Genomic DNA, 20,528 nt, shown 5'->3' with positions numbered 1-20,528 from the left:
ACAATTCGCGAAAAATGGGTCCCGCGAACAATTTCGGTAAAATGTAAACAGATTGAAATTTATATTGAGATTCCACCGCGTCGAGAAAATTACAACCCGCGAATTATTCCAAAACTTCAGCTTTGACCTAAATCGCGAAATATTGAGCCCATGAAAAATAAGTCGTTTACAGTATATAGTTTTCTTTTTTTTTTATCGTTTGTTCAATTCAGTTTTATTTTCAGGTACCAAAATTATAAAATTCTGTTATTTATTCCTACACAACAAGAAAGGAAATTCTACATTAACATACAAAACGTGTTTATACGACTCAGCATCCCTCCGTTTACCACAGTCACACATATTGTACCTGAATCGAAATGTTTTCGCGAAGTGAAGTAGGTTGCCTAAAATACCCGTGATTGGTACAACTTTGTATCGCAGTATTAGATGGTGAATCGTGGTTTTGCCCTTGAACTAAGGAATTAATTACAGTGAATACAATCATGAAATGAGCACCTCGTCGCCATATATACCATAAAACGTGTTTTACGGAATACGTTTCACAATATATATATGATGACGAGACGACTGAGCTTAAGGGAATATAATTTTCAAAATGTCACGAACGTCACGGGACAAGTCCTTCCAGTCTATATTCTGTAGAAACACGCAGCGACAATCGCAATGCTTGTTTTTCTAACTAGCATTGTTTGCTCTCAGCACCATGATGCGTTGATAGACGTGCTGCGCTGCGAAGTTCTACAGAACAAACGCGTGACTAAAAAATTGAAAATGAAAAGGATGAGTTTACATTGAGATGAGGAGAAACACAACGAACACAAATGGGCGCAGACTAACAACTGTTTATTCTTTTCTTTTTCCGTGAAGCAGGTTTGAGCTGAACGGTTAAGTGAAGTGTTAATTGAAACTTAACTGGATGAGTATTCTTTCCCATTTTAGTCCTGCTAAGAATATAAACATTCAGCCTCATATATCAAAATTAATGCATGAGTTTCCCAATGCGTGAGTTTGAAAAGGAGCGAACGCTATGAAATAATGATAAATGTCTTCATGAATATGTGTGGACTTTCGAATTTTGTGTCCCGTTTTCTGATAAACGTTCGGTTTTTGTGGTGTGAGAGGGGACCTTGAAGCTGGTGCTGGTGTCCGCCTCGTTATGTTATGTATTGTCTCAGCAGTTCAATCACATAACGAGGCGGACACCAGCACCAGCTTCAAGGTCCCCTCTCACACCACAAAAACCGAACGTTTATCAGAAAACGGGAAAAACACCACAAAAATCGAAAGTCCACACATCTTCATGAAGACATTTATCATTATTTCATAGCGTTCGCTCCTTTTCAAACTCACGCATTGGGAAACTCATGCATTGAGGAAAAAGAAAAGAATAAACAGTTGTTAGTCTGCGCCCATTTGTGTTCGTTGTGTTTCTCCTCATCTCAATGTAAACTCATCCTTTTCATTTTCAATTTTTTAGTCACGCGTTTGTTCTGTAGAACTTCGCAGCGCAGCACGTCTATCAATGTACAACCAACTAACCCAAACCAGAGTCCAAGCTTTATTAACCATGATGCGGGCGACAAATCATGCGAAAAGGAGTGGCTGAAATTGTTCACTCTAACCTAAGAGCACCTTAGTACTGAGATCGAATCTGACCTAAAACAGTGCTTACCCATGTGAACATTTTCTTATATTGGATAAACTGGCATAGCCTGGATGTTGAGGTTTGCTCTTGACAAAATGCAGGTCAATTTAATTTGCAAATAAGCATCACCCTCGCTAATTGATGATTTTTGTTAAATAGAACAAAGTGGTATTTCATGCTCTACTCAATTCGGAAGCTACTTAATTCGACACGTTCTGAGAGTTTAAGTGTGCAATCGTCATAGTTCCACCATTCGTTCCAGTAAAAAAAGGCGATAATAAAAACACATAAAAAACGCGATAATAAACTTCTATATATTTGAGAAGTTATATATGCGTGAGGAACACATATAGTTATTTCAATTAGCTTCAAAATAAAAAAAAAACATTATTTAAAGCTTTTCAAAATCACCTATAACGTGTCTATAGAGGATAAAAGCGCCGAAAAATATTTGCAGAACATCTTTCAGATAATTTAAAGGCGCATTTCCTCATATATCTTTGAGGTGAGGATCTTATATTTATGCTGCCAAATCTTCAGACAGGAATTAAGTATATTTTTATTATCATTCATAAATTTGACTTTATGAAGTTCACATAACCGCCTGAGACAGACACGGAAGGACGATACTCGAAAATACGCCAGCTGTTGTGTCTTCGGCAACGTGCTTTTGTCAGCTGTTTTGCAGTGTAAAAGAGTGGGTTGCAGGGTATGCCAAAAAACACTGTGGTCACATGATATATCGGAAGGCAAATACACGAAATGTGCAGAAATAAGGAGATGTCACGCAATTTTTTCTAAATAATCCCTTACACAACGCTTTACTGCAAAAAGAAATGCACAGAAATGCATAAAATGATATTCCTAATTAAACATAGATTCCGCGCAGGGCAAACGAAGATTTTTTAGAATCCTAATATAAATCACTTTTGGACATCAGCTTGCCTCAGCTCAAAACGTCGCGAGATACTGCCTCGGGAGGCTACTGTTATCTTAGGTTTTACGTGCACTTGTTTTGAGACCTTACTTCACGACTCTGTTCTTTATCAGTCATGTGCTCCAACACTTCATTAGGCTGCCGTATATCATCGCGAGACTGCTATAAATACTACACAACTTTACACATTGGACGTCTACTGCTGGTGTTGAGAACGTCGCACTTCACCAGAAAGCTGAAGTATTTAACATGGTTTGCACGTGACGTAATCGCACTAGATACTGGTTGTCATTGCGAGTTGTTCTTGCTGAGAAAATCAAATCCGGTTAGGCAAAATGCACGCTGCAAATGTTTCGCGCTCAGTGCAAGCTATGTATTTGAGAGGCACACATTTTTCTTGTTGGCACATCGTCGTTAGGCACGGCGCGAGTATCTGGCACGACGAAAACGTGCTTTCTGGCAAGAGTATTTTTACAAATAAAAGTTGTACCAACTACTGTCACTATCGTTTCCAGGCCACGCTTTCTAGTCTGCGCCGCAAATGTGGGGCAGAGGAATCTTTACGACACAGTATGCTTTAAAACTACCCCCCTCCCCACTCCCTTTTTTGTTTAGCTCCTCAAGATACTTTTCATTCCTCAGGGATTGCCTGCTCCGTATTGAGTGGTGTTCACTCGACAATTATATTTGTGTCACTTGTTAACAGTAATTCTTCCTTGCTTTAACTTTGCACCAAACTGTGAAGGTTAAACAAAATACAGGGCGGTCGAAACTTGGAGAACTTGAGAACGACACTCCTGTGAGACCTAGAGCGGCTGCCAACGTTCGGCTATCCCCGTGAGGCCACTAGGATCTTTCTTTTCAGGTATCCCACCCGTACACACTAATAGTTCCATGTAACGTCGGACTAATACGTCACATTTAGACCCTTTAACACTTCTATTCTCGGGACAACTTTCTGAGGCAGTTCAGCAATAACGAAAGCATGTTTGGGAGCCTCAATGGTGTGCATACATGTAAAATGGGTCGTGCAGCATTTTTTTTCCCTTAAGTTCAATAAATACCGCTAACTTGTAATCCCTGACGTTGATAACTTGCAAAAGCATCCATTAGTTTGCCCCTCCGCGAAATGGCAGACAGTCGAAAGAAAGAAATGAAACAGCTTTCCCCTCCTCAACTCACAATTAGAACTATCAGCCACGTGATCTGATCCTAATATATACACCGTCAGTGTTTATCATAGTCATACGCAGGGTTGGCAAAGCAGAGAGCATGGGCTGATCTTCAGATATAATCTTAGTTGGGCTATAATGCCCGAGCCCCACTAAAGCGACAAACAGAAACAAACGACAGCGGCTAGCCTTAAACCAGAGTATTTCGCGATTTGACAGGCTTTGTAGAATAAAGAAGGCTATGCTCAAACACGAGTATCATGCACACGATGGTACCATTTGCAGGCTTGTAAACACTCGTGCTAACTTCGCGAGCACCGAACAGCTCAAAGCCGTATAAAGGTACCATCGCGAACATGCTGCATCTGTCTGAGGCTTGTCGCTTTCGTTGGTTTCTGTTTCTAGCTCTAGTGGGACTCGGGCCCATCATAATCTTTGAGTTGAACACGAGCCGTTACCCGTATGTTTGGCGATACTGGTTGTCATGAACCAGAGCATTCGACTCGGGATCATGACAATCGGGTACATCATGGTGTCACGTGGCTCTCAGCGCGAAGTTGTGATGTCATGTGACGTCACGGTATGAACAACGTTAATAGATCTAGCGACGTCCTCAATTCGAATCGACTTAACGCGGTGAGTCACGTGACGTCACGGGGTCACGTGATGTGACGTTACTTGACAGCATGTCTTGACATCATGACGTCACGTGACAATGTGACACATGGCTAATCATAGTGCCAATAAGAAAGCGCCGCAAAAAACTAGGATTTATTATACATTGCAGTTCTGTATGTGACGATTTGATCAATACGTAGAGGAATACACGTGCCAATTTTTTATTCCCAAATAATAAATTTGTAATATTAACAAAAAAAAAATACCGTGAACCGTTTTGAACCGGTTACCGTTATATTTTTTTCCGGTTCCGTTCCGGTTCAGTTCCAAGATGGCGGTGAAGATTTCGGTTCGGTTCAGTTCCGGTTCGGCTAAAAATAACGGTTCTGTTCCGGTTTTCGGTTCGGTTCGGTTCCGGTTCGACACCCTGTGCGACACCACGTAGATTCCCTTGAGCGATGGCTAAAAGAGTGGGGTCTTCCCATCTTGCAAGGCGTTGAGTACGTTCAAGCTCTTCAATCCAGTGCTTCAATGTAGGAGTGCCGCTTCCGTTGAAAGTGGGCAGCGAAGCTGATAGATCTGGCAGAGTTGTCACGTGCACTTGGTTCGCTTGATTGGCTAGCGTCGTCATCATTATAGCCATGTTCTGGTGAAGGAATGCGGCCATGCGCTGCATGTTCTCAGCTTCGTCTGTGGTAAACGCTGGCATAGTCGGGAATAGCGTTGCAGGAGCTAGTGCATTTGGCGGGTTTTGGGTGGCATCAGTAAAAAGCCTGTCAATAAGCTCTTCCTTGTTTCCGATTGTGCTAAGGTTTCGGCGTTGAAGTTCTATTTTGAGAAACTGAACGCTCAGGGTCGCGAGATCTTCGGATGTAGCGTTACTCCAGTTGATAAGTGGCATCGTTGTTCTGGGCGGGCGATGTGCAAAGGGGAGGCGGTAGGCTTAAAAATGGCTTCGCGTTCGGCTACGCGGATGAAAGCGGGCAGGCAGGCTTAGGTGGCGAAGGCAGGTTGAGGGCGTCGACTGCGCCATATGTGAGACTTTGGGAATAAGAAAAATGTTTAATGAATGAAAATAAAGTAAATAATGGAGGGATGGCTGAGTGAAGGCTGATGGCTGGTCATGGCTGGCTGGCGTTCTTCTACTTCTTCGTCTTTACCTGTCTCTGAGGCCATATGAGGCAAGTTCGGCGCTGTGGGCAGGCACGCTGCTCACAATATACAAGAATCTTCAAGAATATAAGAATCTTGTGTGTCTTGTGCATATTCATCACATCACAAACAGTGCTTCTCTGAAAGAACTTCACTTCCTCAGGAATCAGGATTCGCACATCTCACTACACTCTAAAGCGTGTTTCACATGCAGCGATTTTGGCCCTAAAGCGGCGCGATTCTTGCCGTCGCGGCGCTCGTGCCGCTCAATTGCTGGTGCTGGCCAGAACGCCGCGACGGCAGAAATCGCGCCGCTCTAGGGCCAAAACCGCTGCATGTGAACTAGGCTTAAGAAATGCCTGCGTGTCTACTTACCCTCAAAACACTCGAAGAGCCAATCTCTGCGATCTACGAAATCAGCTCAGCGAATGATAAGGCGGAACCTCTGTTTATACCTAAAAATGAAATCTGCGCTGTGGGATTACGCAGTGCAAAGCGTCATGCTTGCATTGCGTAACGCCACAGCGCAGGTTTAAACGGATGTTGAGCCTCATTTTTCACTGATCTAATTTTGTAGATCTCAGAGATTGGCTCTTTGAGTAATCTGCGGGTAAGTAGACGCGCAGGCAATTCTTAGATTGTAGATATGCGAAACCCGAAGAAACAAGCTCTTTCCCCGAAGCTCCTTTTGTGACAGTTTGTATAGGGAGTATTCACTGGCGGCCATATATGTGTGCGCGGCTGCTGAGCGAGTGCTGACGGCAAGCTTCCGCAGTTTTTTTGGAGCGTGCATTTAGCACCATCAAGGTTGCCGCTCTTAGCAGGCTATTAATGTGAGCTCGTTCTGGGCATGCGCTCTAAACATCGCCCTTCAATATGGCGTCCAGTGAATACCTCCTATATTTATATATCTCTAATCAATATGAAGATCACACTATAACGACAAGAACTTATACCCGAACTCCGTATTGATGGAAGGTCGAGGACTCGTCAAGCCGCATCGCAACGTTTTTCATCATTCTTCTTTCGTCATACACTTGAAAGGAAATAAACATGAATTATTTTATTTCTTTATTAAGTGAGGTGATGGTTCCGATAATTTCTCCGAACATCCCAGGTTTGGTTTCCTCGAGATCTATACCAACGAGGTGTTCCCCGATGAGTACCAGGCGTACGCCGCCGGTTTCCTGGAAGCCTACTTCACCAAAGACCTGATCGCCAAGCACTTCAGCAACCAGTGGAGCGACTACTGCGACAAGGAGGTCGAGTACTGCAAGCGACTGTACGACTTTCTCAGCGCCAACCTTGACTTTATGAACGAGCAGGCGGCAGAGTACCGCAAAACGGACCCCTACTGGCACCAGGTAAGCGAAACGTTATAGAAGAAAAATTGACAGCATACTTTCTCCCCAAAGTTCTAAAATAAATAAAATACAGTATTTTAGGGAGATATTGTTTAATTTTGTTTAGAAGGGTGTTACAGTCGTTTCGAAAAGTGAACAAGAATAACTATATTTTTATTAATTTCCCCGCTAAATTTATCAGTAAAACTGTCTTGATACAGTTCACGAGACGTCCATTTCCAGCTAAATATAGGAAACTAAATTAGTGTATATGCTCTCGTGACGTCAGGTTACGGGCATCAATTCTCCCATTAAATGTAGCGGAGAAACTGAATTGAGGTTTTAGATGAGAAGAAGCGTATTGGTGAATTAGATACGAATTCATGAATGGATAAACAGCAGAGGGCAAGACACTGTTTCCGTCCCCGTCTTTTACATCTTTTTATCCTTTCATGTATATCGTATTCAGTTGATGTACAGGTTTCGTCACGTGACATCGATTTTCCCGCCAAATTAAGCAGCTAAACTTAATTGGTCCTTAGGTCATGTGACAGAAATTTCCATTTAGCGGGAAATACATTTCATGTTGCCAAAAAGGGCGGCGTGGCCCCGTCAGGCACTTCAAAGTGCCTTTAGCCATGTCCCCCGAGACATTCTGTAAGTTCTGTCTCAAATAAACTTATACAAACAAACAAAACAAAAATGCTTTAAAAAAGAATCGAATCTGTCCTGATCATTGGGATAAACCGTGCTTTTTGATTTGTTCTGGTTGTTTACGGAAAGCTTTTGCGTGCTTTCGGATGCGTTGCACGCACGACACGCTCTTGTGCTTCCCGTTTTCTTCATAATGATCAGGCCAAGTTTGAATGTAGTATTCAGAAGCGGGGCTGCTTGCGCTCCCGCTCGTTTCCTTCTCGTGGCGGAGGGCAGAGGATTCGGACTGCGGATAGCGCAGTGCCATTCCCGCTGCCCCCTTGGTAAACCTCGCTAATTACAATTACTTAGGCTTAAGTATGATTACGTCGAACAGCGTGCTAAAATCATGCGTGCTTCGAGTGCGTGCCCAGCCCCCACTGTGGGAAACGCGGATAATTGAGGCTGAATTTACTAGACGGCGCCCGGTTTTGATGAGGGTTTAGTAAACGCTTTTAATTGAAACTAAAATCCCAGACACGGTCGTTTAATCAATGAGGGCATGCTTTCTGAGGGTGCCCGTCCGGTCAGACAGGCGCAAGCAACAAGGAAGGATCACTATTAATATTGCATGCGCATTTCCCACTGCTATTAGGATTTGTCTGTTTATAAAAGATTTTGATAACAATCTTGGGCTAAGCACCGTATTCATTTGTTTCACAAGAAAAACAATTAAACGCTATTTCTGTAAAGCCTTTTTTTTTCGCAGCCTCAATTCTTCGCGAATTGGTCACAGAGGACATAGTCGCGGCCACCAAATTTCGCGAATTCCAGACGTCTGTCTGCGTTAAAACCCTTAAAGGGTTATTGAACCGAAATTTTTTATATTTCGCGAAATAAGATCGTATAAGCGTTGAACGGGACCTTATGAACTCAAAAACATCACTCATACATCGATGTCTCAAACGGATGGCCGTACTTTTGGAAAAGAAGGACGCGATCAAGCGAGATCTTTGACGTCATTGTCCTCCTGGAAAATTTGAGAATGAGGGAAAGCGGCCTCGCTTCTCTAGTCCTCGCTTCGGCGACGGGACGTAGCAAGGAAGAGGGGGAATGGCAATCGTGATGTGACTTGCGTCTCGTCGGCCGTGTTCAATCGCGCAATATTTTTTTTTTTTTTTGAATATACGGCGTTCCGTTAGAGATATCGCTCTATGAGTGATGTTTGGGTTTTGCAGCGTCCCGCCTATCCGTTCAGCCTTGTTTTGTAAGCCCTTAAATTTCGCAAATTTTTCAATTCACGAATTTCGCGAAAATTAAGGACTTGGGAACATCCAGGGTTTTACAATATATTTAGCGAAAACAAAAATGCAGATTTAATAGGGCGAATGTTTTCAGTATATAGGTTGTATATAACTAAGAAAAACCTTACCGAATGTGAGGAGGCCATGTCACTGTCTGTATTTGAGTGTCTTTAGAATCACGGCGTGCTTTGTTTCAAGACTGCACATGTCCGGAAAATCGAAACCTTCTTGAAAGAGGATATATAATGATTGCATAACATCTTCTGCGCAGGTTGACTTGATCTTGAATCAGCTGGCTGGGCTGAACGACGGTCTGAATCACACCAAGTTCTTCCCAAGCTACTCCTACGTTAACGTCACAAACCTCCTGTAAGTGGACATACAAAAGAATCGGCCCTGATTATTTTACATAATTTCGCCAGTATAGTTCAGACCCGCGATGCAGCAAGAAATAACCGCATTTTTGCAGGTAAAATTAAAATGAAAGATACGCCCATTCATTAAAATTTGTTTCTCCATGAACTAATGAAGTTTGTGTTGCCACAGCCTGAAAAAGAACCCGCAGTGTCCAACTAGTGTCCAGTTTCATATGGAAAAGGAGAACTTGACACTGGAGCTGGACATATGCGGGGTGTTTTATCAGGCTTTGCAGATTTGTCGTAAAAAAACCGTGCAAGCTACACTAAAGCGGTCTTTTCAGGCAAGTTTTACGGTCAAGGAGACATAATGTAGGGGCTTAATCGTCACATTAAGCCCCTAATTAACACAGATTTGCTAATGAACTTTTCAATTAAAGATACTAAACATATATGCTTTCAATAGAACCTTTTTGAGCGTCCTCAAAAAAAACACTAAATCAGTTAAGTTTAGATAAGACTTGGCGGTTGTGTGAAGAACGGTAGTGGGCTATAGTTACCGTTCGCGCAACAGGCGCAAAGCTGGGGTTGCAAAAACGCCGATGATAAAGAAACGAAAAACCGCGTGGGCGCGTTTTTGTACCCGCAGCCTTGCGTCTGTTTCACGACTGGTAACTTTTACGCAATGCCGTGCTTCCCACATGCACCATGTCTTTTTGCTTTTAATTGACTGATATGGGGGTTATCGGTGACGTGTAACCATATATGGTTACCTTTACATATTAAAGAGTTAATTAGCACATTTTAGTTAATTAACCGGCTTATCGTGCCGATCGTCCCCCCATATTATGTACCCACGGACCTATTATTCCTGCAAAGGCAGCATTGGTGTACATTAACGGCTTTAAAATAAAATAATCTGTATGGCCAAACAACAGCAAAAAACAAAAAAACCTGCATTTGTACCGCATGATGAAGCTGTCTGGGCACGCTCATACACAAAAAGAGCGGGGTTAGGCGTTGAAAGACAGACAATCAATTCGTCTGGCGAGCAGCTTTCATTGCAAGCAGGGATGGGCAGTATTTCAAATACAAGTATTTGAAATACGTATTTTAAATACTTTGTGTATTTTTCATTTGTATTTAATTACAAATTGGGTAATGTATTTGACGTGTGTATTTAAATACTAAAACGTGGGTATTTCAAATACAATTGTAATTAAATACAATTTTGTGGATGAAAATACATTTCTCAAATTTATTGTCACTGTTCAGAGCAGTAAGAAAACTACGCTCTGCACCGAATGCAGTGTCCCTCAATCAAGCACAAGCGTTTAGTGACTTTGTGATTACGATGCTAGTCCAGGGCAAGAATAGTGACGAAATCGACGTTCACAGGCAGACTGGCTAAATAAGTGCCTGTGAGAACTTGTGATGCTTTCCAGCCTGATTTCAATCCATATTTTTGTCTGGAACATTCTAAATGCGCGGGTCATCCAGATTTTCGTAACTGATGCGAGTTGCAACAATGAAAAATTCTCTAGCTAGTGCTCCGCGTCTTGGTCGTCTCGGTTATTTGTTGGTTTATACCAAAAAAATAATCGACAAAAAGAGCTGCTTGAAGCTCTTTACTTTTTTCACGTATTACGTCAAGCTTATTACATCTTTTTGTGGTTATATTTTTATTACGTTACTAGAGCCTCGCACACTAACTCCCGAGTGTGCGATGCAAAATTAACACGAGATACTCAGAAACCCGTTGCAGGTTCCCTGAAGTCGCTGACGCAAATTTTGAGGAATGTATTTGGAAAAGTATTTGGAGGAGACCAAATACATTTGGTTGTATTTGTATCTTGTATTTAAATGCTTTTTTGGAAATGTAATTAGATTTGTAATTAAATACATTTTTGACTAAGTATTTTGTATTTGTATTTCGATACACATTTGTATGTATTTTGCCCATCCCTGATTGCAAGCATAGCGCTCACAAGCAATCGCTGGGAATCCTGTTTTTCTCTTGTAACTGAAGGGCGACCATCAAAAAAACATGGTCGCCAATTTATGCCCCTTTAATACCCGGGCATCAAAGTAAACTGCGAGAGAGGGAATGTCTAGTATTAGGTATCACAATAGGGATAAATAAAATCACGAATGTCATGCTCGTGCCACTTTTGTCGCGCAACTAGTACGCGAGAACCAAACATGTGGTCTGATGAAGGGTTCAAGCGAATAGTGAATGGTCATACCTTTTTTATGGTAATCTTTTTGCACGTGATTGGTTCAACTCCAACGTCTTTAGCGTCACGACTGCATGTATGCAGTTTCGAAATAGGATTGGCCATCCTTGAGTAAGCTACTTAATCGGACCCCGCCACTTATTTTTCGGAATGCATAGGAGACTCGGGCATGTTTTCAGCACGTGTGCATGCTGCAGGGAAGCAGTGAATCTATGAACCATGTTTAGTGGATGGGCCGGGGTGGGGGCGGGGGGGGGGGGGGGGGGGGTCTGTTAATGGTTTCGTGTCGCAAGTTCTAACTTATTTCCGTAGCCCTTCCTGCTTTCTAGAGCAGCGGCCACTATCGACCAACACGGAGCCCGCGTTTGCGCACACCGGGTGCGGATATTGCACGTGCGCAGAAACCAGATTCGCAAGAGGCGAAGCATCTGCGCATGCGCGGCCCTGACAGCAGCGCCACCGTAGTGGCGTGACCTCAGAGAGTTGAGTTGGTCCATAGTAACTCACGGCATATGGAATGCAGGGCGTGAATTATATTCTGTTTCCGCGTTCTGCTGCGTGATTGGTCATTCGGCGCTCTCATCGGCCAATGCCTCATTGGCTGCACCACAATAATTAGATGCACGGGTCTCTCCACACCCTGTGTTTCGTAAGCCTGTCAGTGACTCTACAGACGCTTACAAGTGCGGCCCCTGGGCGCCGCCATCTTGCTGTTGGTATGGACAGATCGTCTGCTAGTCAAGCATTGCTGAGGCCGTGGGTACGCCTCAGCAGTGCTTGCCTATCAGGCGATCTGCCCACACCGGCAGCAAGATGGAGACGCCAAGAGGCCGCATTTGCAAACGTCAGAGATCTTCCGAAGGAAGCTAATCTCTCGATGCGATTGTGAGCAAAGCTATGAATGGGCATCGGCTGCAGGGAATGCGTAAATCGATTGGCGCTGTGATTGCCGCAGGCTTCTGAACGTGGACGGCGACTTGGAGGATCTCGAGGGCGCGCTGAAGAGGACCGTGCTGCGGAAGGTGACGGGCAGCGGTTCCTGCTCGGCACTGGTCAAGGTGCTCCCCGGTGCCGAAGACCTGTACTTCTCCCAGGTCACGTGGTCGACGTATGCGAGCATGTTGCGCATCCTCAAGAAGTACTCCTTCAAGTTCCACTCTACCTTCGGTTCCAGTAAGGAACTCCCTCTTGCTTCTGAGACCGATTAAAGCTCCTATACTGTACACAAAAGTAACGCGATTGATTGTCTAATATGCTCGTCCTCCAAAGCGAATTCGCTCAAAAATGGACTCGTGCAGTTAGGGGGAGAGAGGGTGGGAGAAGGTGTATCTTCTATATTTTAGAAGGTGTACTGTGTATAGTAATTGAATGGTATTTCTTGCAAGGAAGGCGGTCGAGTATAGTGACCTGTTAGTAACCGATTCAAATGTGTCCAAAGACACCCAGGTGCCAGCGGTAGGATATTCCACCTAAAAGACAGCCTTCCACTTCGGAGAGATGTTCATGCAAGTAGAGACTTTTATCTAGAATAAAGATCGTACACTCAAAAGTCCGAGCACACGCCAGGGCCCACACATCACGGGAGTCGATGGCATAATAATTTTTTAAATTATTATAATTATATTTAAGACAACTTTGCGAGGTTAAAGTACTAGGCAAATGATACCTACCATTCAAGACTGTGAAACAAACTGATTATAATTACGTAGATTTTGAGGGTACCACAATTGCAGTTCAAATAAATCTAAATAGTGATTGTGAATACTTTTGCGATATCTGCAACGTACATCCGTCTCATCTTTTGCAGGCGAACTTATTCCAGGCCATACTGTTACCTTCTCGTCCAGTCCAGGCAGAATTTTCTCTGGCGACGACTTCTACCTGATTTCTTCTGGACTCGTGAGTGCTGTCCCTACAATTCCGAGAAACACTTATCGGGTCGTTGCGTAAACCTTCTTTGCTACTAAGCATGCAAAGCCATAGGCAAAGCATACATTGCTCGCCAGAAACGTTGCGCACTTTCTGATTGCGCAGTGCAATTTTAACCGTATCTATCCATGGTTACTTTTTCAGCTGGGACGGAAGAAGGGAGACACATTTCGTAACACGACCGCGTCTATACTATAGTATTCAAATTCTAATATAGATTTTATTTCATTTCATTTTTTTTTTATCTCGGGGCCCAAAGGCAATACAGAGAGGAGTGGATACTGTAACATAAACATGAAAGTAAGCATAATAAAAAGGCAAACATACAAAATGTGTAGGAATCATATGTAAGCAAACAAATCCTAAAATCAGCGGTGTTAATAATTAAAAATATGACCGCGGGAAGGCGATTCCAATCATTGGAGGTCTGGGGTAAAAAGGGAGGCATCAAAAGTAGTTGCGCTGCAATATGGGGGAATCCTAACTTTTAGTTGATGATAGGTGCGTGATGATATATGTAAGACGCTTCTGAAAATAGCGTTTGGCGAATAATGAAAACGAAAGGCATTTGATGAGCTGTACACGCGTAAGTAGGGCAAAGTGACACAGCGTCTATTGTTCTTTCGTGTTTGATCTTAGTGCTTTATTAATAATTTCATAAGCTCCGCATTTGCACTTTATTTATTGAGCAGTCTATGACAAAATCTTTCTCAGGCTACCATGGAAACCACCACAGGGAACGGCAACTCTTCACTGTTCCGGTACATAAAACCCACGACTAACCTCGAGTATGTGCGCAACATCGCCGCAAACCGCCTGGCAACGTCGGGTGAGGAGTGGACAGACATCTTCAGCAGATACAACAGCGGAACGTGAGTTTAGTTCATAGGCCAATTCGCGACAACCGATGTTTTAGACAAATCCGCCAATTTCATGCATGCCGTGTGTTGTTCAGGGTGTCTGTGGAAGTATCGTATAGCGAAGTTCAAGAAACCGTAAGATTGACGTGTACTTGTAAAATGAGACTCGGGGAATACCCAAACAAAGGACTTATTACGTTACGTGACGACTGCCCTCTTGTGACAAAAAATTTACCAGACGAAAGTTTGATACAATATTCTAATAATTTACCTAATATATCATAGTTCTTCTAAAGCTTAGATCCGATTGTCGCTTACAATTACCCTTAAAGTTCTCTAAGTTCTTCTTTGAAAACGCGTCATCATTTGTTGTCTATAAAACGAACTGTCGCAGAATGACTAAAAATAATAGATGCAGCATTTTTCAGTCTGTGGGAGCTTGCGATTTTTCACATTATGTGGGCGTTTGTTTACAATGTAGAAGGTATTTCCTCGTTCAGGTACAACAACCAGTGGATGGTCGTTGACTACAAGAAGTTCACTCCAGGCCAGCCTCTGCCGGACGGGCTTCTCTGGGTCCTGGAGCAGCTTCCGTGAGTTGGCAGTCTCTATGCACATCAAACGAATGCGGGAATTGAATGATCAAACGTTATTTTGCGCTACGTATTTAGAGAACAATAGAAATCCGGCCGTGGCTTATTGAGACCCAAAAGTATGCAAATCGAGTGCCCGATTTAAATATAAAATATCTTAGCTTTGCACAAAAGCGCGGCTCCGACGCCACACCGCATAGATGGCGCTGCTGTTGGCGCCGGCGCGCATCCACCCAGACGCTTCCCTAATTTTTTTCGCGAATCAAGTTTTTGCGCAAGCGCAGTGCGGGCAAACTCGGGCTTGCTCGTAAACAAAGTGCTCGTTTGAAGCTTATGTTGAAAGGGTTACGAAAACGAAACAATAAGCGAATATTTCAAAAGTATGTCATTTTAAAATTTTCGCATGCATTTTCTTGTTCACCGAGAAGCAGGGTGTGGAACTGGAACCGAAATGTTTTCGTTCCGGTTTTCGTTTCGCTTCAGGGAAAACGATTCAAATGCGGTTTAGCTCCGGGGTGAAGAAATATAGCGGTTCATGCCTGTTCGTATTCGCATGTTATTAAAAGGAACAAATAAAGTGAAAAATATACTATTTTTGCATTAAAATGTTTGATACTAAAAGGTCGGAGCTGAAAACTGTTCATAAATTGCGCGGAAGAAAAACAATGAGCCTCTTATGGGCTCACCTTTTAGCCGATAAAATAAATGTTAGATAAAAACTTGTTCCTCAGCAGGGTCGCAGGAATTCCAGTGTCTACTTGTGCCAAGCCATGAAGGTCTCAATCATACGCTGCCTCCTCTCCTGTAAGGGCGTCTTAGCTTTAACTACGGTTTATTTCGTCAATGTTAGCATTCTAGACGAGGCATCTACATCAGCTCTAATGTAAGGTGACAATCGTAACACCGCCATATGTCTCTAGATATGTTTGGGTGCATAAATGCTTGTCACAACAAAAGTTCTCAAAGACACAGTTTTTCGTGTTTTTCTTTTTTGTTACTCAGTTGAGTTTCCAAGGCTCAAGAACGTAACCCGAAAACACAAAAATTAAGATATATACACATTGCACTGCTTTTTACAATGTACCTTTCAGATGCGCAATTTTTCCCTTTGAACCGAAAACAGTGAAGATTATTTTTTTCAATTTCGCTTAAAGACGAAAAAAAAACAAAAAAAAACGTTTTGATGCGATTTTGGTTAGCAGAAAAATATAAGTTATCTTTTTATTTTTATTTTTCGGTTCCGATTCGGTTGATACCCTGCTGACAAGTCAATATTACTTCTTAGGCAGAGATATTGGCCTTCGCACGTCAACCGGGTTGCAAAATTCTTCAGGCTATTCCCCATGCAAATGGAGCATAGCCATGTACACTACTTCACAACTCAGGATGGTAACGCTAACGCAAAAGTTAATGAATCGTGAATCTAGTCCGATCGTGAAACTCAGTTATCTGTCTGCTTAATTAAGATTGACTGGTGTTGCCGTAGTGTCCAATTTAACTGTGACCCTTTTATGAGACAATGATGTTACAATGCGCAGGGGCTACATTTACAAGGAAGATCTGACAAAGGTGCTGAGGAGGCAGACCTACTGGCCAAGTTATAACGTCCCGTAAGCATATACCACCGCTGGAGCTTGCCGAAGAGTAACTGAGCTGCTTGCCCAGCCAGGAATTATTTTTCGGGTGTGGGAGAGTTGGTTGTGAACTTTGAAGATTAAGGGGGGAGGGGGGAGGTGGGAGAGGGCTTGACCTTGAAATTTTCTTTTGCCTATACGTCACTGACTGGTTGTATCAATAATGAGTTTATGACCTCTTGAAGGAAAGGTCCGTCAAATGTTTCGGTAGTCACATATTTTATCAAAGCTACACTCTTTTCTGAGCACGTTTATGAAGTATAATCCTCCAAATGTATGGTTTGTTCCTTGACCCTATCAAATTTCGCTCCTAATTTAACACAGGTACTCTGAGGTTGTCTTCAACATGAGCGGAGGACAATCGGGCGTGGAGAAATTCGGCGACTGGTTTACGTACGACAAGACTCCGAGGGCGCTCATCTTCAAGAGGGACAACGGCAAGGTCGTCGACATGCAGTCCATGATCAAGCTGATGAGGTACCACTGCTTAGGTCACGGCGCGGTCCCAGACCAGCAAGTGGACAGGCGTAAAAAAAAAAAAGCATGTGAGAAACGAATGTTTTTCACACGTTTTTGTATCACATGTCTCACACAAGAAAAAGGTAGACACACTAATTACATGTACACCCGTGAGCGATATGAAGGTGAACAGCCCTCTTCTTGTTTTTGACGCTCCTGCAAGTTTTGGAACAAGCTCTGTTCCAGAAGAGGGCTAGAACGCAAAGTTTAGACCCCCCCGCCACGTACCATTTGAGACGTTGAGAGGTAATATAGCTTTAGGAAGCCGTAAAACAGGCAAGGAACCAGGTAAGGTGTTCACCTTCATACTGCCGGCGGGTGTACATAATCTGTTACCATTAGCTCGCCTTGTGGAAGATTCTGCAGTTACCGTGCAAACAAAACTAAAACTAAAAGTTTCTGTTGTCTTAGTTCTTAAATGAGCGCAATAACGGCGATCACCGGATAAGTGTTATCACTCTGCGTTACAGTATGGACCTAAAAATATAATAAACCAGCTCTGGATACGCTCAGTGCTTCGGCTCTACATGGCGAGAAAAGTAGTTTAGAAGCTGTTAGAAAACAGAGCTGCACTGGCGATACACCTGCAGTGCTTAGGAGATATATGACCCTTGGCCTTTTTTGTCCGGCCAGGTACAACGACTACACGAGGGACCCGTTGTCCGCCTGCAATTGCACGCCGCCGTACAGCGCCGAGAACGCCATTTCGGCGAGGAGCGACCTGAACCCTGCCGACGGAGTGTACCCGTTCGGTGCCTTGGGTCACCGATCCCACGGATCCACCGACATGAAGGTTGGTCTCGATCGTCCGGCTTAGCTCCTTGTCACTATCGCGGCACTGCGCTCATGATTGCATTTTTTAAAAGCGATAGTTTTATAAATGGAAACCTCCACGAACCTTCCTTGCTCGTGTCGGTCTGACAGCACGACGTAACAGTGTAATGTGACGTGACACGGTGTCCTTGACGTCAAAATGGCACGTGACGTGATGTTATCACGGTTGTATCACATCACGTTGTCACGTGACGCTCACGACGTCAGTGTTCCATGATGGCACGGTGTCACGTATACCGTTCCGCGTGTGCCACCATTAAACACCCCATCAGGCGCTTGCACTTTCATTGCATTGCACGGAATATTTAAGAGAGGTATTTCTTTAAAGAGAGTAGGTTGGAGGGTGGATGTATTGAATATAACAAAGGGTGGCGTATCAAGGTTTTGAAAGAGAGTAAACACGCCCAATGCCACCACATGGTGTCACCTCCATTGGCAGGGATGACGGCGATTCTGCACACTACCTGGTTGGAATGTGCACCGCCTGTCGCTGCCGTGTTGGTATTAAAACAATTTGCGAGAGAATGCTCCTTTTTTTTTGTTCGTTGTAGTAACTGGTTGTACTGTGCGTTCTGCACACTAACTGGTTGTAATGTGCACCGCCTGTCTGTACTGTGTTGGTATTAAAACAATTTGCGAGAGAATCCTCCAGTTTTTCTTTTTGTTCGTTGTGCGAAAGAGTGTTTTCGGGCTCCGGCTATTTTCTTTGACCGGTGCGATCACGCTACCTTTGTTAGCTCTGCTCTACAGAATCTCAGACAGGTCGCATGAGTCCACAGCCATCTGCCTGGGCACTTTAAGACCGAGTGATCACTGATAAGTAGGATTCCGTGTTGCCTATTTCTGGTGAAATTCGGAGGGTTTTTTTCGGAGTTAATTTTCCGTCGAGAGATCAAGGATTTACCGGAGTGCATTTTTTTTCTTTTTTTGCAAAATTTCAAATTTTATGAAATTCGGGGCTCGATTAATTTTACTCAGTTTCATATTTTTCAAAATTCAGAAAAAAAAAAGCAAGGTCCGGACATAAACATAACCTAAATTCATCAGAACGCAAGTGAATTGACCAATATTTCTGTAGACGCATTGGCATCCGCGCTTTTGCCATTAGCAAAAGTAACTATTCCACGACAAATATTGCAAAGAAGTGATGCTTCAATACAGATCGATACTTGAAAAAACTAAGTTCCTATACATAGTCGCTGGGAAACATGGAAGCTTCACATGCCCTCCTTATCCATTTAAATATATGGGTTCATAGCGATCACTGTTATAAAAACACTACCCCATCCTTCCTCTAAGAAGCACACACATTGTACCCAGATGTACCATGACTCGTTGCGCCGAACGAACCTTGGCCAGCGAAAAGATAAACCTCCATTTGTCACTAGTCCGCTCTCCGCAGGAGCACTACTCCTGTGTTCTTATGGAATTTTTAATAAAATGCAGTCTTTTTTACTTTTTAATGTTATCACCGTGACCTTGAAACCCGAAGTTTTCCGGATAAATCTGAATCGACCAACATTTTACGTGTGTTTTTCGCATTTTTTTTCCGGATTTATCCGAAAACACAACACTCTTACTAATAAGCGATAGAAAAAAAGTTGTTGACGTGGGCCCCGATGTCTTCCTCGCTCTCCAGCTGACCAACAGCAGCTTGTTCGCGGACCTGATGTTCACCGCCGTCGGAGGCCCCACCTACGACCCGCTTCCACCTTTCCGGTGGAGCACGTCGGGTCTCAAGGACCGCCACGACGGGCAGCCCGACCTGTGGCAGTTCACGCCCTTCACCCACAAGTGGGGCTCGGGAAAGTAGGCCTCGGGGACATCGTCATAGGTCACGTGACGCGGAAAAAGCAGATTCGCAAGAAGAAACTAAGCGAAAAATGAAGATGGTGATTTTTGTTTAATAAATTGTGTTGTTTGTTTGTTTCGACGGCGGGAAGGCTGGTTAATACACTTGTGACTGCTTACGGATGCTGAATCGAAACAATTTTTTTACTTTTTTCTTCTTTGCTTCCCTCCTCAACTTGTAAACCACGCAGCGTTATCAAACAGTTGAAGAGGGGGGAAAGGAAAAACTCTCTTCTTGCTCGGACCCCTCGTTCGTGTACCCGGAGGTCGCCATTCTCCCCCTAGATGATTAGCCCTTCGCTCAAAATTCGGACAAAAATTGCTTCCCCCGAAACATGCAGTGCTGTGGAAGCTATGTGCTTGCTGGGCCAGCCATATTTGGTATCTTTTGCCACGTGATCGCGGTTCCTCGCGCATAGCCTTCCGCAGAGAATCGGGTCAGTTGATGATTGGGAGTTTGCTGATTGGTCTGACAAGCACGTAGGTCCCGTCGCACTGTCAGCTTGCTTGCTTTGGGGGCCGGGTGACGTGCTTTGAATACTTCGGATGTGTCACAGTGAGAAGGCAGAGATCTCTAGAAGAAAAAAAATGGAACGAAATAGTCGGCTACGTTTGCACATTTTCGAACCAAAAAGCACGCTTTTGACTTTCTACTTTTATTTCTCCTCACTAAACGATACGCTATTAGTAAAATCCCAGACTATAGTAATTTGTCCTAGCATGAAATTCCTTTTACGGCCCTTTTAAGATATACCTGTCACGTTTAGAAAATAAGTTAAACATGATCAACTCAATCTGCCAATGAAAATCGCACGCTTGTATTTTGAACGGATGGCCATAGTTTTCGTTCCAAAGGACCGATTCCAGCGAACACTCGAAGATCAGCCATCAAAGAGTGCGGTGCATCA

At 43.5% G+C, this 20,528-nt stretch overlaps 1 protein-coding gene across 1 annotated transcript in view; it reads left to right on the top strand.

The window, feature by feature from the left end:
* Positions 1 to 19,699, top strand: part of LOC8033190 (putative phospholipase B-like 2) — a 31,683-nt gene extending 11,984 nt beyond the window's left edge. The window contains exons 3-12 of the mRNA XM_029987344.4: positions 6,645 to 6,891; positions 9,079 to 9,176; positions 12,356 to 12,573; positions 13,208 to 13,299; positions 14,044 to 14,201; positions 14,690 to 14,782; positions 16,321 to 16,392; positions 16,741 to 16,893; positions 17,569 to 17,728; positions 19,409 to 19,699. Coding sequence (XP_029843204.2) covers positions 6,645 to 6,891; positions 9,079 to 9,176; positions 12,356 to 12,573; positions 13,208 to 13,299; positions 14,044 to 14,201; positions 14,690 to 14,782; positions 16,321 to 16,392; positions 16,741 to 16,893; positions 17,569 to 17,728; positions 19,409 to 19,582 — 1,465 coding nt within the window. The 3' untranslated portion in view covers positions 19,583 to 19,699. The remainder of the gene's footprint in view (positions 1 to 6,644; positions 6,892 to 9,078; positions 9,177 to 12,355; positions 12,574 to 13,207; positions 13,300 to 14,043; positions 14,202 to 14,689; positions 14,783 to 16,320; positions 16,393 to 16,740; positions 16,894 to 17,568; positions 17,729 to 19,408) is intronic.
* The last annotated feature ends 829 nt before the right edge of the window (positions 19,700 to 20,528 follow it).

Source organism: Ixodes scapularis, unplaced genomic scaffold, assembly GCF_016920785.2.
Source record: "Ixodes scapularis isolate PalLabHiFi unplaced genomic scaffold, ASM1692078v2 PGA_scaffold6__148_contigs__length_123643588, whole genome shotgun sequence".
NCBI classification, from domain to species: Eukaryota; Metazoa; Arthropoda; class Arachnida; order Ixodida; family Ixodidae; genus Ixodes; species Ixodes scapularis.
The sequence above is the reverse complement of the archived record's forward strand: the minus strand, read 5'-3'. Positions and strand labels throughout refer to the sequence as shown.